This window comes from Salmo trutta, chromosome 6, assembly GCF_901001165.1.
Source record: "Salmo trutta chromosome 6, fSalTru1.1, whole genome shotgun sequence".
NCBI classification, from domain to species: Eukaryota; Metazoa; Chordata; class Actinopteri; order Salmoniformes; family Salmonidae; genus Salmo; species Salmo trutta.
In genome coordinates this window covers 28663045-28679350 of record NC_042962.1, presented here as the reverse complement: position 1 = coordinate 28679350, position 16306 = coordinate 28663045, and the positions used below count along the sequence as shown (strand labels likewise).

Here is a 16306-nt window from a genome sequence, read left to right as displayed (position 1 = left end):
AGGAAAATAAAGCCGTAACTCATGCATACTTTGTTTAGAAGAGAACTCATGTTAACATCCCTTGTCTCAAACACACATGTGCACGCGCACACACACACACACACACACCCCACTTCTCGCCGTTTGTCCGTCATTCCATCAGCCAGCTAGTCAGTCAGTACGGTTTGATGCAGTAGTGTGTGTTTCTAACTCTGAAGCTGTATAATCTGCTCAGCTCATCTGAAATGGGAGCCCAGCGGCAGCTAGCAGCTAATCCTATTACCTCCTTGTGTGATGTAAGAGTGGCAGTAAGAGGAGAGTAGGAGAGGGAAGGGCAGGAGAGGAGAGGGGATCACAGATGGACAGCTGGAAAGACAGATTGGGACAGGAGGGCCTTTTTGGACTGTATGGGGACACACATACAGTGGAGCTGATTGGACCAATAGCCAGCCAGCAGTCACTTGGACACACAGACAAAGAGTGGAGTTGATTGGCACAACAGCCACCACCAGTCAGGTGCACACACAGACAGACAGTGGAGCTGATTGGAACAACAGCCACCACCAGTCAGGTGAACACACCGTCACCAGTCAACACAACAGCACTGGAGCTGTGAAACTCCCAATGCTTCGAACAGTGATATAACTGCTGCCATGACTAGTTTTTGTTCCGGTAGACTGGCTAAGAAAATACAGTGGCCCTATTCCTGCCATAACTACCATTATTGGTACTACGGCTAACAGTAGGCCTAATGGCCATGGCGGATACTTTTAACAATATGGTTCAATCAACTCATCCCTTGAAAGGAGCAATATGGGATTAGTATATCCATTTTTGAAGTGGTATATATAGCCATTAATTCTTGAAGAACTTACAGTGCCTTGCGAAAGTATTCGGCCCCCTTGAACTTTTCGACCTTTTGCTACATTTCAGGCTTCAAACATAAAGATATAAAACTGTAATTTTTTTGTGAAGAATCAACAACAAGTGGGACACAATTATGAAGTGGAACGAAATTTATTGCATATTTCAAACTTTTTTAACAAATAAAAAACAGAAAAATTGGCAGTGCAAAATTATTCAGCCCCCTTAAGTTAATACTTTGTAGCGCCACCTTTTGCTGCGATTACAGCTGTAAGTTGCTTAGGGTATGTCTCTATCAGTTTTGCACATCGAGAGACTGAAATTTTTGCCCATTCCTCCTTGCAAAACAGCTCGAGCTCAGTGAGGTTGGATGGAGAGCGTTTGTGAACAGCAGTTTTCAGTTCTTTCCACAGATTCTCGATTGGATTCAGGTCTGGACTTTGACTTGGCCATTCTAACACCTGGATATGTTTATTTGTGAACCATTCCATTGTAGATTTTGCTTTATGTTTTGGATCATTGTCTTGTGGGAAGACAAATCTCCGTCCCAGTCTCAGGTCTTTTGCAGACTCCATCAGGTTTTCTTCCAGAATGGTCCTGTATTTGGCTCCATCCATGTTCCCATCAATTTTAACCATCTTCCCTGCCCCTGCTGAAGAAAAGCAGGCCCAAACCATGATGCTGCCACCACCATGTTTGACAGTGGGGGTGGTGTGTTCAGGGTGATGAGCTGTGTTGCATTTACGCCAAACATAACGTTTTGCATTGTTGCCAAAAAGTTCCATTTTGGTTTCATCTGACCAGAGCACCTTCTTCCACATGTTTGGTGTGTCTCCCAGGTGGCTAGTGGCAAACTTTAAATGACACTTTTTATGGATATCTTTAAGAAATGGCTTTCTTCTTGCCACTCTTCCATAAAGGCCAGATTTGTGCAGTATACGACTGATTGGTGTCCTATGGACAGAGTCTCCCACCTCAGCTGTAGATCTCTGCAGTTCATCCAGAGTGATCATGGGCCTCTTGGCTGCATCTCTGATCAGTCTTCTCCTTGTATGAGCTGAAAGTTTAGAGGGACGGCCGGGTCTTCGTAGATTTGCAGTGGTCTGATACTCCTTCCATTTCAATATTATCGCTTGCACAGTGCTCCTTGGGATGTTTAAAGCTTGGGAAATCTTTTTGTATCCAAATCCGACTTTAAACTTGTCCACAACAGTATCTCAGACCTGCCTGGTGGGTTCCTTGTTCTTCATGATGCTCTCTGCGCTTTAAACGGACCTCTGAGACTATCACAGAGCAGGTGCATTTATACGGAGACTTGATTACACACAGGTGGATTCTATTTATCAACCTTAGTCATTTAGGTCAACATTGGATCATTCAGAGATCCTCACTGAACTTCTGGAGAGAGTTTGCTGCACTGAAAGTAAAGGGGCTGAATAATTTTGCACGCCCAATTTTTCAGTTTTTTATTTGTTAAAAAAGTTTGAAATATCCAATAAATTTCGTTCCACTTCATGATTGTGTCCCACTTGTTGTTGATTCTTCACAAAAAATTACAGTTTTATATCTTTATGTTTGAAGCCTGAAATGTGGCAAAAGGTCGAAAAGTTCAAGGGGGCCGAATACTTTCGCAAGGCACTGTATAAAAGCTTATAAAAGCCTCATTCCTCCGCTGTTGTTCTTTGAAACGCAGATTGCCCCTTTAACCCAGTGTGCTATACAACAGTAATACTCCCTAACTCCACGCACTCTAACAGATCAGGCTGAAGGGGGGGGGGGACAATGGCATCTGGATGATGAGAGGTTGAGGGCAGATAAAACTGTTCCCACAGCAGGAACTAATCACTCAGAGGACAAAGTGGCCATTGCAACGGAGGGGATTACTAGCCAGCAAGACCAGCAGCGGCACCACCACCCCACCCGGACCGAGCAGCCTCGCCACTCTTCTCTCCCCCATTATGCTTGCTGAGCAGCAGCCTTAACACTAACTGTCTGCTAATATTACACAAGGATTACCCCCTCCAACGTCAGGGATTGGGACCATCTAGATTGTGTCCAGTGGCTGGCCAGTGGTGGATGAAGAGGGTGTGTGTGTGTGTAATGGGGGGGTGTAAGAAAGTTTAACAGTTTGAGAACAGAACAGAAATCCACAATGCCCCTTTTGTCTCGACCCCTAATGGCTGCTGTAACGTCTCATGAGCTGCAGTGCCCCTGGTGGCATGCTGTGTTACACTACAGCATGCAGCAGATGGAGGAGTCAGGTGTAATCCCAGTCTGTGCATCTCTCTCTCTCTCTCTCTCTCTCTCTCTCTCTCTCTCTCTCTCTCTCTCTCTCTCTCTCTCTCTCTCTCTCTCTCTCTCTAAAGCCGTCTGTACTGCCCTTCCTCCTGCTGCTGGAGGAACTTCAGCTTTGAGTGCTCTTTACTGATAGGACACACGCCCTCTTTCTCTCGCTCACTCGCACACACATACACACACAGACCGGTGCTGTCGTCTGCAGGGTTGTCATGGTGATATCGAGTGATTCCTCTGCCGAGCCTTGAGTGGGGAAAAGGTAAGACCGTGGTCAGTGAGAGGAAATGAAACAGGAACAGGGAGGAACACAAAGGAGATGGTTATCTCTCTATAATCATTTGACCTGAGTAGGGCCCTGTGTTTTGGTTAATCATGTCACATGACCTGGATTTTAACCTTCATTTTAAGCCTTTTCCAGAAATGAGAATTGGACCACAAGTGAAAGCAATTGTCTGAGGATGGTGCTGGACCATCTGCCGTAGAAAGAAAAGGTGACAGTTTAAATGAAGGTTAAAATCCAGGTCATCTGACATGATTAACCAAAACACAGGGCCCTAGACATGAGATGACATGAGCTTTCTGATTTGAGGAGGACATGCCCAGTAGAGGCGGGGAGGGGGAGGGGCTCTGCCCAGTGTGAAGGCTTGGAGGGGCTAAATGATTGACAGGAGAGGGTCATAACAATGGCAATGCATGCCGTGGTGGATTGTCAAGTAGCTTGTCATCAATCATGTGTTTTGTCATCAAATCCCCGAATACAGCAGGTTCACCTTGCAGTGAAATGCTTACTTACAAGCCCTTAACCAACAATGCAGTTTTAAGAAAGATAAGTGTTAAAGTATTTACTAAATAAACTGAAGCAAACAATAAATGAAAAAAAAAGAAAATAGAAAAGTAACAAATAATTAAAGAGCAACAATAAAATAACAGTAACAAGGAGCAAAGGGGGTACTGGTACAGAGTCAATGTGCGGGAGCACAGGTTAGTCGAGGTCATGTGTACATTTGTGGGTTTCCCCTGACTGTCTGCCTGGACGGTGAGGCGTCGGGAAGTGGACATGTTGATGCTGTGAGAGATGACAGACAGGGTCCCCTGCAACAATGACACTGTTACTCAGGGAGCTAATAGTTCTCACATCCTCAGCAAAGCACACACGCACTCATCAGCCCTGCATGCATGCATGTCCGCGTGCATGCCTGAGTGTGTGTGAAAGAAAATGGGAGACATAGAGAGAGAGTTTGTGTGTGAGAGAGAGATTGAGATAAGGAGATGGAAAGTGAGCGTGGAGACGGAAAAGAAAACAAAAAGAGAAAACGAAAGAAACAATCAGAGAAGCGTTACTGTGTCTATTCTGTGGAGCCACGTAAAACGCCAGTAAACAAGATGCCACATGGCCGCCATCTTGTGATCATGTTTGTTTGCAGGGCATTATTGTCGTACCCCTGCATGCTTCATTTCCTTCATTACACTCTTAGAAAAAAAGTGCCGAAAAAAATAACCATGTAGGGTTCTTCGGTTTGGTGCAAGGTTGAAACCTTTGCAGAGGGTGCTACCTAGAACTCTATATGTAGAACCCCCTGCAAATGGTTCTACCTAGAACCCTCTGTGAACGGTTCCACCAGCCTTATTAGCCTTTAAAATGAAACTCTTTATGACATTAGATTACGTATATCATACGTACTTTCTTTGAGAGTCATACCCTAACTCATGGTTTTCAGGCCACATCAGGTCTGCAGTTCACGTTATGCTGACTTGCAAAGTGATGTGAAATCACCCACAACCTGCAGAATATCTACCAGGGTAGAGAATATTGATTAATGGGACTATCTCAGTAATGGGTGCAATATGTATTAATACTAACAGATTGGATTACTTTATAAAAATGTACGTTATGTATCTTTATGTAGCATAAGATTAATCAACCAATCAATGTACATGCACAAACACAGACATTGAAACAAACAATTCTGAAAATCAACCTGCAATGGAGCATGCTGGGAAATATGATAATGATGGGCATGGTTTTCAGTGTTTTACTCCCTTCTTGTCTTTCAAAGAACCCTTTCTTCCAAAAACGGGTTCTTAGGATAAAAAAGATTATTGGTTGAACTCTTTGCCTAACAAAGAACCCTTGTCTTCCATAAAGGGTTCTTAATAAGAGCAAAACTATTCTTTGTAGAAACCTATCCCTCCTCAAAGAACCCTTTTGGAACCCTTTTTTCTAAGAGTGTAGGACTCGGTTATCTCGGCAGTGCCATCGTATCTCCGTGTCCTACTAAATACATGACTACAGGCTTGATTTGTGCTGGGTGATATACTGTTTGTTGTTTGTTGGCTGTCTCCTTTAAGTCAAATGTGCAGGCAGGCAGCCAAACACATACACACACACACACACACACACACACATACACCCTGCATCTCAAACAGAGGAGAGAGAGAGGTCTTGGAGTGGTCGAGACGCAGTCGGGGACTTAAACCATGCCCTGTGGTTGAGTTGTGAGACCACAATTCTCACTTATTATCATAAGGATAAAACAAGCCATCAAATGGACAAACAAACTCCATAGATCAGTGGTGGGATGGTCGAAAGATGACAGGAAGAGGAGGAACAGGAGAGGAAGAGGAAGGTAGGGAGGACACAGGACGGTGATGTGGATACAGATGACATCGTTGGGAGTTTTTGTCTTGATCAAAGAAGAAGTGAAAGACCATTCCCACTGACCACTCCCCTCCAAGCCAGGAGGGGACTAAAACAGCTAAAACACAAGACAACCTGTCCTGTCCCCGACCAAGCAGAGTCCCACTACAGGCTGACAGACAGACCCAACACAAGCAAGTCTAGTACTCTCTGTTTGCCTAGCTCCAAATACCACTGCAGTTTCAGTGTCACTGCACACAGACACTCAAGAGGATTCCGAGTGGCCTGCCTCGACTCCCACTGCTAGGCTCCGAGTGCTTTGTGTCACGGCTACAGCCGTTATAGCCCCAGTCCTTACATACACACAAATAGTTCAGTCCTTCGGGGGCACAGGCTATGGCAGGGTGATAACTTCGGCTGTGAAACCAGTCATATTCCCAGAGCTGTGGCTCTAAGCTGCTAATTGGGGGGAGTTGATTTGTCCCATGAGAGGAAATAAAGAGTTGATGAAAGACCTCCTGGGGTACATATCCGCCACCAAATGGCCCCCTTGCGCTAATGCAGGGTGGTTTATGAAGGGACGACGCTACACAGGCAAACACGCACCCTGCATCTAAAACTGAGCAGAGGAGAGAGAGAGAGAGGCCCCGGAGTTGCATTTAATGAAGCTGACCTGAAGGTCAGGGAGCTGACTTAAACCATGTGCTGCGGGTGGAGTTGTGGGGCCCAACGATTCTCACTTATTATCAGAAGGATACAACAAACCATCAAATGCAAATGGGGCAAACAAACTCCAGAGAGTAGTGGTGGGATGGTAGAAAGATCACAGGAAGCCGGAGGAGGAACTGGAGAGGAAGAGGACGGTAGGGAGGACACCAGACGGCGATGTGGATACAGATTAGTGGTGCGTGAGGTCAGCTGTTTGTTCACCCGCCCGCAATTGCTAATAATCCATCCACAGCCACCCGACTGTGATAAAGTGAAAATCTGAGGCCCGCACCCGACCCGAACCCGCAAATATAGAAAATGCTCTATAGGCTACAGTCAAAGACTGCAGGACGATTTCTTGACAGGGGTGCAGTTTTTGTTGTTGTTGTTACCTGATTTCTGCTTATAAGTAGGCTATTTGTTAGTCAACTTGTCTATAATTAGATACGTGTGGGTTCTCTTTTGTCGTTTTATGAGAATGAGAAATTGTTCTCAACTAGCCTACCTGGTTAAATAAAGGTGAAATAAAATGAAATAAAAATATATATTGCCCTAGATATATATTGCCCTAAATAAACCCTTGCTCACCAGAATAATGTAATAGATTGATAGAATGAATGCTTCAATCTAGTTGACATCGGCGAAGTTTTCTCTGTCGTGTTTCGTGACGCAAAGACGTTTAGGGACTAGAGACAATAAAGCAGCAAATAAAAACCGGAAAGATTTTCTGTGCAAAAATGTCCAAATGGCATCAGTTTGACCGGCTGTAAGAATAAATAAAGCTGTGAATACGACCCAACGTCTTTCTCATAAGATTTCACTTCGGCTTCCATGCATATTTTATGTGGTTGAAATACTGTCACGGTTCATAATGTTTATATGATGAAGACAGCACCTCTACAGATGGTATCTATCTGAGCATTGCATTCTCTCAAGATGCAGAAATAAATCATATTTCTCCACTCCTGTTCCCAAGTCCAAATTTTGCCTACATTTGGTGTATAATTTTACTGCAAGAAATGCTTAAATCTGCAGTATTTATTATTAAGGCTATAGCCCTATTCACACGGGACTAGTATTACCAGGGAACGTTGGTTATGTATGTATTATCCCAGAATGTAGGTTATTCCCGAGGCGCAATATTTTTTAATGATGCATTTGGCGATGTTCAATTCATTGGCACAAAACATGTAAACAAAAGCATTCACTATGAAAGTTGCGAGATGTAGGCAATTCATATATAGGCTAAGCGCAGCACTTCGTTCAATTTATCGAACCGGTTATTGTTTTCTTGCTCAAACCGCGAGCAACACTTGTCAAACTCAGACATTTCTCTCAAAGCACAGGGATGTCGATTTACGGGACTAGTATTATCAAAGGACTTTTGCCAGAAAACAGCAGGCTATTCTGGTTAGTCAATGTCCAGATTTAAGTTTCCATTTAACCCGTCTAAACAGCAGGCTACAGTTCCCCTTGACGTGCCATAGGCCTCTCACATAACACAGCTATCATCCTCTTTTACCACTTCATCAAATCTTTTCTGAACATTACTTTTCTGGCCCTCCCTTTTCTTCATTTTCAACACCTTTCGCAGCTTTTGTGTTATTGAATTAAACGTCGACAATGTCCCTTTTCCCTCCGTGGATTTTGACTTTTAACTTTTTCTGCCCTTCCCAAAAGCATTATTTGGAGATTGGCTATGTAGGCTATTTGGCGCACGTACAGTTAAACCCTAAAGTTTAGGCTCATGCAGTAATACCAGATAGCCTACAATAATGAAAGAAAAACCTCAAGGTAGCCTATATAAATTGCGCAATAATTATACATTTATGGATTTTTGAAGGTATTGTCATGAGTCCAGGAGTCCACCCGTATCGTTGGGAGTTCTTGTCTTGATCAAAGAAGTTAAAGACCATTCCCACTGACCACTCCCTCCAAGCCAGGAGGGGACTAAAACGTTTATAACAGAAGACAACCTGTCCAGTGCCCGACCAAGCAGAGTCCCACTACAGACAGACAGACAGACAGACAGATAGACAGACCAACAACACAAGCAAATCTAGTACTGTCTCTTTGCCTAGCTCGAAATGTCACTGCGGTTTCAGCCTCACTGCACACAGACATCATTCCTAGTGGCCTGCCGCGACTCCTGAGTGCTTTGTGTCACTGTGAAAGCCATCACAGCCCCCCCCCCCCCCCAACCATACACATAGTTCAGTCCTTCAGGGGCACAGGCTATGGCAGGGTGATAACTTCAGCTGTGACACCAGTCATATTCCCAGAGCTGTGGCTCTAAGCTGCTAATTGGAGGAAGTTGATTTGTCCCATGAGAGGAAATAAAGAGTTGATGAAAGACCTCCTGGAGAAAACAGATAGCCCTATGGGACACATCCGCCACCAAATGGCCCCCTTGCGCCAAAGCGGTGTGGTTTATGAAGAGACGACACTAGACAGGCAAACACACCAAAAAAAGAGTTCACGGGTACGTTAAAATGAATTGGAGCCGTGGCACAGGCTCTCTGCTCTTTGCTCCTGTCTCATATCATTGCTCTCCTCTGCTGATGAGGGTGATGAGAGGTTCTCTCAGCGTGAGCCAAGGTTCCTCCCAGCACAACCGATGCTGACCTCTAACCTCTCCTCTGGCTGTCCCGTGTGGCTCGGTTGGTAGAGCATGGCCCGTGCAATGTCAGGATCGTGGGTATGATTCCCGAGCTGGGGCCACCTGTATGACGATGTATGCATGCACGACTGTATGTCGCTTTGGATAAAAGGCTATATATTAGGTGTGTTATTGTACCTGCGTCTCTGTGTCCCCCGCAGAAAGCAGTGTTCACGACGGAAGCAATGGCAATGATGGCAGCGTGTGTGGCAGTGACTCCACCTTCTACAGGCAGAGTGAAGGTACACACAGGGAATGGGGTGACGTTTGGCATGCAACCATAGAAACCAACAAATGAATAAGGGTCATTTGTACCATGTATATCTGTTTCATCAGGCTAGCACATTACATATACCCACAGCATGACACAGCACTATAGTAGGGGGTGTTGGACTACACACACACTGCGTGGTCCTCTTGTTCCAGAGGTCTGTGACCCTCCCAGTCGGCCACTTGTGTGTGAATCACCACAGCCCTGACTTTAGCCCGTAAATAAACCACTTTGCTCTGCACTAGTAATGTTGTGTTTGTCTAATATATCTGTAATTAAATCTCCTCCTGAAGGGCTGCAAGTAAACCTGTGTGTGTGTGTGTGTGTGTGTGTGTTTGTGTTTGCAGGACACAGCATGGCAGAGACCCTCACTGTTGCCCTGCGTGTTGCTGAGGAAGCCATAGAGGAAGCCATCGCCAAGGCAGAGGAGTTTACTGACAGCTTGGTGAGACAATAGTCCTGGTGTGTGTGAGTGTGTGTGTGTGTGTGTGTGTGTCTGTTTCCCTCTTTCTCTCTCTCTTTCTCTCTCTCTGTTTCGCTCAGATTCAGATCAGCTTTATTAGCATGAATGACAAGGCCACTGTTGCTAAAGCGACGTGATATAATGGCAACAATAACAGTAAACAAGAAGTAATTTCTTCTCTCTCTTACCATGTCTCTTTTTTTATTTGGTTTTGGTGCTTGTTTTTCTGTAGTTCTGACCAGGCTTTGATGTCTCTGTGTTGCAGGAGAAGCAGAATGAGGCTCGCTACCTACGGGACCACAAAGAGGAGCTTATAGAGGAACTTGCCACAACCATCGTACAAAAAGTAAGTTTAGAGTCTGGTGTAGAGTTTTCGGTCACATCTAACATTGCCCTCTCTCTCTCTCTCTATCTCTCTCGCTCTTGCTCCGCTCCTCTCCTTTTCTCTGCCAGATAATCCAGAGGAGGAAGCGTTCAGAGATGCAGACAGAGTATGACTTGGTTTGGCCCCAGAGCCAGGGCCAGCCCCAGGGCAGTGAGATGTCCTCTCCCGGCCAGCCCCCTCACAGCACCCTGGCCCAGGCCAACCAGGCCCACCTCAAGAGTTCCTACTCCCTCTGGGTCAGTCTGGTTAGGAAGCCCTCACTACACTACCTTACACTACACTTCACTTCACTACCCTACCCTACACTACACTATACTACAATACCCTACGCTACCATGTACTAAGCTATGCTACACTACACTACAATTCACTTCATTACTTTACTCTACACTATACTACAATACCCTACGCTATCATGTACTAAGCTATGTTACACTACACTACGTTACACTACAATATGCTATGTTACACTACGCAACCATGTACTATGCTATGTTACACTACACTACCATGTCCTATGCTGTTACACTACACTACTCTACCATGTCCTATGCTGTTACACTACACTACGCTACCATGTACTATGCTATGTTACACTACACTACGCTACACTACAATATGCTATGTTACACTACACTACGCTACCATGTCCTATGCTGTTACACTATACTACGCTACCATGTACTATGCTATGTTACACTACACTACGTTACACTACAATATGCTATGTTACACTACACTACGCTACCATGTCCTATGCTGTTACACTACACTACGCTACCATGTACTATGTTATGTTACACTACACTACGTTACACTACAATATGCTATGTTACACTTCACTACGCTACCATGTACTATGCTATGTTACACTACACTACCATGTACTATGCTATGTTACACTACGCTACCATGTACTATGCTATGCTACACTACAGTACGCTACCATGTACTATGCTATGCTACACTACACTACGCTACCATGTACTATGCTATGCTACACTACAGTACGCTACCATGTACTATGCTATGCTACACTACACTACGCTACCATGTACTATGCTATGCTACACTACACCACGCTACCATGTACTATGCTATGTTACACAACACTACGTTACACTACAATATGCTACGTTACAATACAATATGCTATGCTACACTACACTACGCTACCATGTACTATGCTATGTTACACTACACTACCATGTACTATGCTATGTTACACTACGCTACGTTACACTACAATATGCTATGTTACACTACACTACGCTACCATGTACTATGCTATGCTACACTACACTACGCTACCATGTACTATGCTATGTTACACTACACTACGCTACCATGTACTATGCTATGTTACACTACACTATGCTACCATGTACTATGCTATGCTACACTACACTACAATATGCTGTGTTACACTACACTACGCTACCATGTACTATGCTATGCTACACTACGCTACCATGTACTATGCTATGTTACACTACACTACGTTACACTACAATATACTATGCTACACTACACAATGCTACCATGTACTATGCTATGTTACACTACACTACGTTACACTACAATATGCTATGCTACACTACACTACGCTACCATGTACTATGCTATGCTACACTACGCTACCATGTACTATGCTATGTTACACTACGCTACGTTACAATACAATATGCTATGTTTCACTCCACCACGCTATGCTACGTTACAGTATACTACACTGCACTGCAATACATTACACTACAGTACAGTACATTAAAGAACGAGAAAAAAGTGGCAATATTACTGTTTGTCCCTCTTGAGATGCCATAGCAATAACGTAGCCAGTATACACTTTCTCAAAATAGTCCTAATTAATCTAAGATAATTCAAGAAATCTGTAATTAATTGTTTTTGCAGAGGAGGTCTTAGTCGCGCAATTTTACATTTAAGTAAAATGTTTGGGGCAGTATTTCTCAATTAAAAAAACAATAGTTGTCTCATGTTGAATGACAACATTTCATTGATGAATCCCGTCCATACTTCCCACTAATACTAGGAGTAGTTCTGTTGACCAATCACCGACAAAGGAGCGTATACTTTGGCTACTAAACTACAACTTGTTGTGTGCTTGAACATCCGGAAAAAAAACCTGCTGAACACCAAAACTAACAAAAACGTAACCATATTTTGTCATATTATTGTCATGAACTGTTTTGAGTGGGAAGCATGCGACAAGCTTAAGCTCCACTACCTACACTACCCTACCCTTTGTCCTGACCGTTTGACCTGACCCAGGAAAAACTGGGCCCTAAATATAGCCTGTAGGTAGGGCCTGGAATTTTGGGATATAACTAGGACCCAGAGTTTTTCTCTGGTCAGGGCAGGGAACTCTTGGCCCTATGTGATGAGATATGGGGACAGACAGGGTTGAGGTCTGGCAAAGACCAAATGTAATTACTTTAATGGTGCTGGCAGATTTTCCCACGAATTATCCTCTCCTGAGGGCTGTGTAACCTGTTTGTACCTGTGAGCTATACAGTAGCTTTCCAGGGAAACCTCTATACACACACACACACACACACACACACACACCTGGCAGTGTTTCACAGGGGAAGTCAGCGGGGACCTGGCTGAGATTTGTCATCGTCCCCTGTGTGTGAGGCAGGCGCAGCAATGAGGAATCAAAGCTACGTTCCCAGCCCGTCTCCTGTCCCAGTCTGTCTGTTACACTCAACCATGATCAAAGTCCTGCAGAAATACACAGAGATTCTCCTCAACTCCCTGGCCCACAGAGGGATGGGTTCCCTTTATAAATGCTCTGCAAACACACACACATCCAGGCACACACACACAGCACACACACACACAGCACACACACACACACAAAGCGTGCGCAGACACAAACACAGGCGTCCACATACACACATACATGGCGTTCACATACAGTCACACTCAAACACACACACACACACACACACACACAGACTCTGTCTATGAATGAGCGCAGAGTGAGTGTGTGTGTGTATGTATGTCCGTAAGGAGAGATGTAGTAGTATTTGGTTGAGATTAGTTCCTCATACACTGTTTTTTGTTTGTAATTGTAGTTCTCTGATACCCAGACTGTAGTTCTCTGGTGCCCAGATTGTAGTTCTTTGATACCCAGATTGTAGTTCTCTGGTTCCCCCTGCAGACTCTTTATATGAATCACATCCATTAGACTGGCAGTTCATCCCTTAATGGCACCCTATTCCCTATAGTATGCTACTTTGTAGGGAATAGGGTGCCATTTGGGACGTAACCTGAAAGTCAGTCTTACAATGTACCAGGATGCCGGAAGAACACAAACTCCAGTTTCCATTTACATTACAATACCTTCTGAGATTTGAACCAAACGACTAGTTCAGTTGGATCAGTGAAGACCAGCCTGTGGTCAGTGGTATCCACATTGCCACCCAAACAAAACCAAGCTAATCTTTTGTACCTAAGCCTGAAGTGTTTGGCTGGAACTGGAGTATGGGAAAATTCCTCCCCGGAACAAAATGTTACATTTTAATCTTTCCTTGGCTGGTAGGCCCAAAATTCATCATTCTGTGTAATTCTGTGTCACCTTTTCAGCACTTGTTGTTTTTAAAGTGTGTAGTCTATCATTTACGTGTGTGTGTGTGTGTGTGTGTGCGCACAGAGGTCGCGGTCTGCGTTCTCCCTGACCAGTGACGATTCTCCAGAGAAGAACACCGAGGCACTAGTAGGGGCAGGGGGAGGTGAAGGGGTACAGGACTACGCCTCTCTGAAGAAGGAGACCGCCAGGGCCTCCTCACTGCCCAGCTGGAAGAGTGTGGACCGCCTGGACAACTCCAGTAAGACACACACTGAAACATGGATCCCTGATACAGTCGCGCGCACACACATTAGAGACGCAAAATCACCCGTATTGTCGCACACATAACGCTCTACGCTCAACCCAGAGAGACATGTCCATACTGTCACGTTTTACATGCAAAGACACGTCAGTACTGTCATGTCTCTCATTTGTACAGTCAAACATGTTACATGCAACAGGACAATTCCATACCGTTACACTCTCAGGAGGAATGCTGTGTTTGTCACCTATGTAAGGCTCTAGATATGTTTACCTGTGCCTGTATGTACAGGTGCGTCCTCGGTGCTGCAGAGCCCTGACGGTAACTGGATCGCTCTGCAGAGCTCTCAGCACTCCCGTCCCAGCCTACTGACCAAGAGAAAGTCGCTAGTGTTCAGTGTCCTGGAGAAAGAGTCCGACGTGGTCTCGGCCTACGACGAGATGGGCCCCGAGTCCGACCAGGAGGACGACAAGGGGGGCTGGGGGGCCGCGCTGCGCCAGTTCCAACGGAAACTCTCCGACGAGACCTACTACACCAACTCCCAGCACGACCCTGAGTGGACGTACACCCAGGTCCCCCTCCCGGTCACCTCGCCCTCCTCGGGCCAGTACACCAACACAGAGACCCTCAACTCTGACTCAGAGTGTTCCTCTGTACCCCCCGCCCGCCCTCGCAAACCTCTCCAGAACATAATGAAGAAGACAGGCCCTAACCAGGACCCGTATCTTCATCCCCAGCAAGCTCAGTACCACCATCATCAGCATCAACACCAGAACCTCCCTTCGTACTCGCTCCACCCGGAGGCGCTGGATGTGAACTTTAACCCCAAGGTTACGGGGGACAGTGGGCAAAGCAACCATGTCAGGAGGTCGCGGAGACGCAGGAAGAGCAAGAAGGAGCTGGCGGGGAACCAGGCCCACGCACAGACACACACACAGCCCCTTTCTTCGTCATCTGCACAGGTGGGAGGACATCACTCACAAAGCCTTGAGGAAGGTTTTACTTGCAATGACTGTGATATGTGGTTGTCTTATCTAGCTTAGTTGAATGCACTGACTGGAAATCTCTCTGGCTGACAGTGTCTGCTAAATGCCAAAAATGTAAATGTAAAGATAAGGCGCATGTAGCAGCTTCACCAATCTCTTCTCATTGACAGTAGTAGGTACAGAGTTGTTTTAATCATCTTTACTCCACCTCATTCTAGTTGTTATAAATCAACAGAAAAAAAGTGTAAAGTGCTTAGTCAACCCTCATGAGACTATTGTGAAACATTACTACACCACTAGGTGGCAGGAAAGGACAATGCTTTTTCATATTGAAGGAAATAAGCGTGAAGGTCTCTCTCCCTATTGCTCTCTCTTTCATTCTGTCTTTCTCTCGATCTCCGCCCGTAGGAGAACAGTTTCCTGCTGAACGCCCTGCTAAAGAGTGGCATGAGTGAGGAGATGCCAGGGCCTGACGTGGGGCCCATGCCCGAGACCTCTTCGGTCATGACCCCCGAGCCCAAGAACCAGGACACTGTGGCCCCTAACTCTGCGGTCCCCAGCTCCCCTAACTGCATGGCCCCTGGCCCCCTGTCCCCCAGCAGCTCTGGGCCCGGCTCGGGAGACACACTGGAGCAGGAGCCCTACTCCAAACTGGGCCAGCTGGTTGGACGAGCCAGCAGCAAGGAAGTAGCGAGCTCGTCCGAGGATGAGCCAATCAAAAGTCCCGGAAGGAGAGACAGAGAAAATGACAGACAGAAAGAGAAGCTGAGGCAGAATGAGAGAGAACGAGATCCCCAGAGACAGAGTAGTAAAAGTAGGGATAGGACGAAGCGAGAGACGATTGAGTCAGTGAACGGGCCGGAACTGAAAAAGAGAGAGCGACTAAGGGAAAGTCAGGAGGAGATAGTGAAGGAGAGGAGGTTGGACAGAGGAGGAAAGAGTTTGGAAGAGAAAGTAGATGGCAGGGAAAATAAGACAGTGGAGAAGAACAGGCAAAGTAATAGACTACAGAGAAAAGAGGTGGACAGAGAGACCGAAAGAAAGGGGGAACAAGTGGAAGATCGAAAAGAAAAGACAGGATCCACGCCCTCCTCGCCTGCAATTACCCCATCTATCCAGGAGGGGGTGCTGTGTGACGGACAGGTGAGCAGAGAGAGGCGGAATAGGAGGTCTTTGTTTCATATTTAGCTTTAGCCATAGAGTT

General features: G+C 45.6%; 1 protein-coding gene across 2 annotated transcripts in view; it reads left to right on the top strand.

Annotated features, from left to right (window-relative positions):
* myripb (myosin VIIA and Rab interacting protein b) overlaps positions 1–16306 on the top strand; it is a 184450-nt gene that overhangs the window by 150621 nt on the left and 17523 nt on the right. For both annotated transcript variants that reach the window (XM_029756087.1, XM_029756088.1), the window contains 7 exons: positions 9305–9385; positions 9762–9859; positions 10143–10223; positions 10331–10498; positions 13939–14113; positions 14408–15078; positions 15511–16245. In XM_029756087.1, coding sequence (XP_029611947.1) covers positions 9305–9385; positions 9762–9859; positions 10143–10223; positions 10331–10498; positions 13939–14113; positions 14408–15078; positions 15511–16245 — 2009 coding nt within the window. The remainder of the gene's footprint in view (positions 1–9304; positions 9386–9761; positions 9860–10142; positions 10224–10330; positions 10499–13938; positions 14114–14407; positions 15079–15510; positions 16246–16306) is intronic.